General features: G+C 30.5%; 1 protein-coding gene across 1 annotated transcript; it reads left to right on the top strand.

The window, feature by feature from the left end:
* Positions 1-1,150: 1,150 nt before the first annotated feature.
* LOC143074648 (serine protease 44-like) lies at positions 1,151-6,794 on the top strand. Its single transcript, XM_076250002.1, has 5 exons — positions 1,151-1,279; positions 2,631-2,715; positions 4,012-4,201; positions 5,872-6,002; positions 6,589-6,794. Exons 1-5 carry the CDS (start codon positions 1,245-1,247, stop codon positions 6,754-6,756), a joined length of 609 nt encoding a protein of 202 aa, XP_076106117.1. The 5' UTR covers positions 1,151-1,244; the 3' UTR covers positions 6,757-6,794.
* Positions 6,795-7,233: the final 439 nt, after the last annotated feature.

Raw genomic sequence — 7,233 nt, 5'->3', positions numbered from 1 at the left:
ACTTTTCATACATTTAAGATTGGCACCTTTTTAGCTCACCTGGCCCTAAGGGCCAAGTGAGCTTTTCTCATCAATTTGCGTACGGCGTCCGTCGTCGTCCGTCGTTATCTTTTACAAAAATATTCTCCTCTGAAACTACTGGGCCAAATTAAACCAAACTTGGCCACAATCGTCATTGGGGTATCTTGTTTAAAAACAAATGTGTGGCGTTACCCAGCCAACCAACCAAGATGGCCGCCATGGCTAAAAATAGAACATAGGGGTATAATGTAGAGTTTGGCTTATAACTCTGAAACCAAAGCATTAAGAGCAATTCAGACAGGGGTTAAATTGTTTTGCAAGTCAAAATATATTTGCCCTGAAATTTTCAGATGAATCTGACAACTGGTTGTTGGGTTGCTGCCCCTGAATTGGAAATTTTTAAGGAAATTTTGCTGTTTTTAGTTATTATCTTGAATATTATTATAGATGGAGATAAACTGTAAACAGCAATAATGTTCAGCAAAGTAAGATCCACAAATAAGTCAACATGATCAAAAAGGTCAGTTGACCCCTTAAGGAGTTATTGCCCTTTATAGTCAATTTTTAATAATTTTGTAAATTTTGTAAATTTTTGTAAATTTTAACAAAATATTTTCCTCTGTAATTAATGGGCCAAGTTCATTATAAATTGAAATAATGTGATAATTGTAAGAAGCAAGAATGTTCAGTAAAGTAAGATCTACAAACACATCACCATCATCAAAACACAATTTTGTCATGAATCCATCTGTGTCCTTTGTTTAATATGCACATAGACCAAGGTGAGCGACACAGGCTCTTAAGAGCCTCTAGTTTTTCAAAATCATTGAAAAAAAAACAACGATTTAATAAGGTTTTCGAATATGGCTTTTGAAACAATATGTAATAAGATTCTGAAAAGAAAAGTAGGGGTTAGCGGGGATTTTTGTCATGGCACTACATGGATATAACCAGATGATTCCATTTATCTGGCAAAAATTCAAAAGCAAGAGGAGCGAACATCGTTAAATAGAAGATTTTCTGTCATGAGTCAATCATCTTCTCATAATCATGATAATAATTTATCAAAAAAAAATGTTTTTTCTATTATATAGACTACCCAGATAGTTGCAGGAAATGATGCAGCTATTGAAGACTTTCCCTTTATCGCAGTAGTTCAAGGACGTGCAAAGCGCCAGGATCCATGGAAACATTATTGTAGTGCGGTTATTATCTCAGAAACTATGCTTGTTACTTCAGCAGCTTGTATTAGAGGACTGTATGTTATTTGAATGTTTTCCTTAATCTTATATGATTTTTACCATGTTATCTTTTTAACATATATTACCAGAATTGACTTTTTTTGCCGATTCTATTTATCCAATAGCATAAACAACTCATCTTTTCAATATATTTTGTATCTTAAGGTGGTACCTAACACCACAGGGAGATAATTCTGTAATATCAGCTAAACGTTTTAATTACGTTGCGTTGTGCAGGCAATATAAAGCTTCTCAGTGATCAAAATTAGTGTTTGTCAAACTGCTTTATAACCAGTGTAATTTTTCTGATAAAACGCTTGGTTCAAATTATTTTATTTCTTTATATTTTTGTAAAAGGGTAAAAGTAAATACTTTGTCAAAATTTTATGAAAATTAAACGAGCCAAATTAATTTTAGTGAAAGTGTTGGGTACCACCTTAAGCTTTGTTTCCTTCATCATTTTAGGCTCATATCAAGTATGCACCAAATCAACTTATTTTGATAAAATTACTCCGCCTTTGTAACAAAAGTACGAGGACTTTTAACAAGAAGTAACGCTTTTGAAATAGATCTATCGAAGAACGAATTATGTCATTTTTCGTGATTTTAATGTTGAAGTTCAAGTCTATATTTTTTTTGTAATTGCTACATACACTGTTGTCTTTGTTAAAATGGTGTTTGAATCCCCCTAAACTTTTTTATCCCCTCGAATTTTTTTTTCAAAATGGAAAACCAATTAAAACTGTTTTACTTTTTGATGAGAATTCAAATAACATTTGCATTAAACATAATTATACATTGAACAAAATAAAATCAATAAGCTAAATGACTGCGAAAAAAAACTTTAAACGCATGGAACTATAAATGATAATGTTTGCAATTTAACGAATTGTCAGTTGATTTGTCCCAAATACAGCGAACTTTAAAATGACTTTTATAATATTTTTAATTTAATATTCAAGCATAATTAAGAAAATCTAGCATTTGATAACATATCCTAATCTGTCTATTCTTGTTATGTTGTCATATAAACATTTTCAATTTTAATTGAATGAAAATTTTAGACTCCAGTTGTAGGGCTTTTTCTCTAGTTTGAAGTTGTATGAACTTCATCTAAATCATAAGGAAGGTGATTTTTGAAGAAAAAACAACGAGTTTTTTTGCATTGAAATTAGAATTCCGACTCTTCTAAATGTTGTGCAAACAATTAATAATAAAGCTGTTCTGCCAAAAATGCAGCAACAATTAATGGTATTACTTCAAAGAATACATATTTTGTAAATATATTTATTTGGGGTAGATATCGATGGTCTTAACAGCTGCATATGATGTGGGCAAATTACTGAATTACTATAATTGAATTTTCAGAAAAGTAAACAGGCGAGTTAAGTGTGGCTTGGAGAATTTTTCAGATAAAAATATACAAATAAGAACTATTAAACACTCCAAAATAGTAAGTATCGCTAAGGTGAAGGGGAAATGTGCATGTTCATTTATATAGAATTGAAATTTAAACCACAGAAAAAAATGTTTACGAGACCCAACAAGTCCTTGAAGAGTGAGAAAACTTTTCCTTCGATAAGGCCAACAAAAGATCTCTTTAATACATATAAGACGATTACTTATATTTATTTTTAAATCAATGATATAAAATAGAAACGACCAAAGAAAAGGTTATTATGGACCATATCTGTTTATATCCATAGTCTGACCAATTATAGTTTTCAAGGGTTATTTCGATGGTAATAGTTTGAAAACGCAAAAAATCGTATACATTGTTATCAGTTAAATTTTGGTCTTTTATTCCAATATTCGTTTTTAAATTAAACATGCAAATTTTAGTCATATCAGGAAAAAATAAGATTGTCAGTTAAAACCTCTTCAATTTAGTTTGGAACATTATTGTTAAAGCTTAAAAAAACTAAATTGTTTGACTTTTTATATCATAAAAGGCACTTAATTTAACTGATTTTTTTATAACACATAATGACTTTTTGTATTAATCTATTCGTCTCATTTTTTGCCAATCAGACAACTCTCAATCAGAGGCCAAATGACATAGAACTTTACAACAATAGGTGGCAGTACGACCGTAGCCGTACCAATACTGCATAGTTAGTTATAAAAGACCCAGAAATGACAAATGTGAAACAATTCAAACGAGAAAACTCGTGTCCTGATTCTTATATAAAAGATAAAAGAATGAACGAATAGAAATACGATATACATCAACAAACGACAACCACTGAAATACCTAATCATGACTTGGGACAGGCAATACAGAATAAATACAATCCGTTTAGTTTGCAATTACCCTACTGTGTTCTAAGTGGTACACTTTTGTCGATATGCCGCAATGAATTGCATTCACATCTTCCCAATTGATAGTGTTGTGAGCTCACAGTCAGTTTGAAGGTATTTTATCAGGCAGAAAAGACTTCAGTCTGACACTTAACGGTAAGGGGCGTATTTATATAGCACCTTTAAAAGCTGTATTCTAATGTTTTACTACTCTATAATAGGCTTTATGTCATAATTACTACACACTATCAGTCAATGTGTGTACTTTTTGTCAGCTCACTATTGACTCTATCATGACCTGTTAGAATGAATGCCCTAAATATTGGCATCTTGTCTATGTAATATAAGCAAATATTATTATATCATCCCTTTTAACATATTAGTCTTACAATGGTCAATTGATGTGCTACGTAAAACTATTTCTTTAACATATTAATTTATATTGCAGCATCCACATTATAATTGGAATGTCAAGGACGAATTTGGCGTTCAATTTGACAATAACATAGCTGTTATTGAACTTCATTCTCCTCTGAATTTTGGACCTAAATGTCAAAGTATCTCTTATACAACAATCAAAGGTTGTGGTGGTTTTAAAAACTGTCAAATATCAGGATGGGGATTCATTGATGATAATAGTAAGTGACAGGAGGTTAATAGTACGTGTTTTTTTTTGGTTTAAGGATGTTCTTTACTCTATTAAGAAATAACCAAGCTTTTTAAAAGCTCATTACAAATATATAGTTTATAGATAAAGAGCTTGGCGGGAAAAGATTCTCTCTAGATTTTACATAAACATATTTTCCTTTTAAAAAAATAACTAAAATTTTATAAAAACTGTATAAGGGTTTTTGAAATAAGTAATAAAATTATAAAAGGAAAAGTAGGTCATAGTTACAGAACTATTCATTGGCAACACATGGATAAAACCAGAGGATTCTGAATATCTGACAAAAAACAAAACTAAAAGTATCGAGCATTCTTAATTATCTATGAGATACATGTATTTAAAAATCAATTGATATTCAAAACATATAAAATGAAAAAAGTCCACAATTTTTTTCCCGCTGTCATTAACACGTACGATTAAAACAAATAAAGTAATAAAGTTTGAATACTTCTGATTGATCCTTTACTTTGTATATAGTTAGGGTTTACACACTTCATAACTTAAATGTGATTTTCCTGATATGATGTCCGAAGATGTATACAACACTAAGTGTTACGATATAAAGATAGCATTCGCCATTGCCAAATATGGTTGCATCAGAATTTCAATGATCGATATGAACATATAATGAAGCTTGATCATCAATTTGTAATTTCTGCGCGTGTTTGTCTCTTCAATTCAATATGATAATGTACGATGTTATCACATTTCAACCGTTGATGTACCTAATACTGTGAACCAACTGATTTTCGCGAGTAATTTATTTCCGAGACATTTGCGAGTAGAAAAAATATGAATCGCCGCCAATATGTAAAACTTTGATTTTTTTATATTTATCTTTAAGAAGACAATTTTAAAATTGAGAAATTATTTCGCTACGAAATGCGTTAGAAAGGGCTAAACGCGAAATGAAGTGTCCGTAAAAAATAAGTTGGTTAACATTATGTGGAAGATTACACATTACACAGATGATATCGGATATGTTCCTTGTGTCGTAACTTCAATACACAAACAGGGATCTCCACTGTTCCAGTGAAGAAATCTGTTAACAGCATGTGATATATTGTTGTTGAATTAAAAAGAGTAACTACAATACCCTTCCATATTCATGAATGTGACCTACCGAATTATATTATTTATCGGATTTGTAATAACATAAGCAACTCGATGGGTGCCACATGTGAACAGGATCTGCTTACCCTTCCGGAGCACCTGATATCATCCCAAGTTTTTGGTGGGGTTCGTGTTGCTTAGTCTTTAGTTTTTCTATGTTGTGTCTTCTGTACTATTATTTGTCTGTTTGTCTTTTTATTTTTATCAATGGTGCTGTCAGTTTATTTTCAATCCATGAGACTGGTATCTTTCGTCCATCTTTTACAATTAATGTAAGCTAACAGCTGATGTACTCTTTAAAAAGAGACTGCATCGTTACGTTACAATTTATTTTCTGCACAGCTTCTGTTATCACGTATTTGGCAATTGACGTGTTTGATAGCATGTGCTGTCTTTCAAATATTCTAATTAGCACTAGTATATTTAGATATATGTACATATTTTGTTATCAACTTTAAAAAAGTGAACAAGTTTGTAAGTTTATCAATTTTTAAACAGTTCATAATAATATCATTTATTGAACAGAAACAGAGACAGAAACTCTCCAGTTTGCAGACATATCAGTTATATCCAATGCCGAATGTAATGATCTAGTAGATCCTAAAGTACCGAAGCGTCAAATATGTACTTATGATAATAAAAAACAACCCTGCAATGTAAGTATAAAAAAAAACTAATATTAATCATACGCGTTTAAACAGTAACATATTTTTAAAGTCCATTCCACATTTTACAGTATGCCTTATATTACTTTAAGCATTTCCAGATGATGAAGGCAATACAACAAGAGTCTTTATATTGCAGTTAACTATTATTCTAAAATCTTTTTGATAATACATGTACTAGAATATATCTCTAAGTTGACTGTTTCTATTTCACATGTATGCATTAATTTGGGTTATATCCCCTTACATAATCAGTACATGACACCAAAATATGTCGCGTTTCAAATTCTTGACAACTCTGTCAGCCACACATTTAACATAATAAGGAAAACCCCTTGTATTTATAACTGTAAAAATGTTAATATTACATCTCTATTTTGAAAAGTATATATGATAAAATAATATTTGTCTGTATGCATGTAATTCAAAATGTCTTTTAGTTGCATGGTAATAATAAACGCTGCATTTTACAGTATGTATTAGTATATGAAATTCTATATTTTATGAAAATACTATTTGAAGGTAATTTTTAAAATAATTTAAATTTGATGAAATTAAAAAAAAAAACTAATTTCAGGGAGACGCTGGTGGACCTTTGACATGTGAAATCAATGGAAGACGTGTTCTTGTCGGAGTGTTCGGATGGTTGTATGATTGTGATGCTAAAAACCCGACTTTTTATACACATGTTGCCTATTATACTTCTTTTATTGAAAAATGGACTGGTATAACAGGAATTCCCTAAACTTCAGAGCTTAGCAAACGCTGTGTGAAAAATATGAAATAAAAGAAAAAAATCGTTTTTATTTCTTTCTTGTAGAAAATTGTAAATTAGACACTCTAAAAATTATATCGGTCTGTTCAAAAGCTGGACTAACTATATTGAATGATTGGCAGAAAAATATGTTCATAAACCATTTTTAGTGTATTTCTTGTAAAGAATACCATCATTCAAGACAAAACATCGTCTATGTTCATCTAAAATATGTGGGAACAGATAATAAAAAGAACACGTGCAGAAATTAATTAAACTATGACCATTTCATGAAAATAAAGAGACAAAAAAACAGCATAAAATAACACATTACAGTATCTTAATTTCCTAATTTAAAATCTGAAAATAATGTCAGATAATGAGACACAAACTACTAATGAACACCAAACATGTACAGCCACTTGAATAGTTCCTAGTTAAATGCAGTCATCAGATATATTAAATGAG

This window comes from Mytilus galloprovincialis, chromosome 5, assembly GCF_965363235.1.
Source record: "Mytilus galloprovincialis chromosome 5, xbMytGall1.hap1.1, whole genome shotgun sequence".
Taxonomy (NCBI): Eukaryota; Metazoa; Mollusca; class Bivalvia; order Mytilida; family Mytilidae; genus Mytilus; species Mytilus galloprovincialis.
Note: the sequence above shows the minus strand (reverse complement) of the source record. Positions and strands in the feature narration are given on the sequence as shown.

Bases quoted from the DNA above. Each gene is read 5' to 3' on its own strand.
- LOC143074648 (XM_076250002.1), top strand. From the start codon at position 1,245: ATGCTTGTTACTTCAGCAGCTTGTATTAGAGGACT. The intron at 1,280-2,630 runs GTATGTTATTTG...TTGAATTTTCAG, and splicing joins GCAGCTTGTATTAGAGGACT to AAAAGTAAACAGGCGAGTTA. The intron at 2,716-4,011 runs GTAAGTATCGCT...TTTATATTGCAG, and splicing joins CTATTAAACACTCCAAAATA to CATCCACATTATAATTGGAA.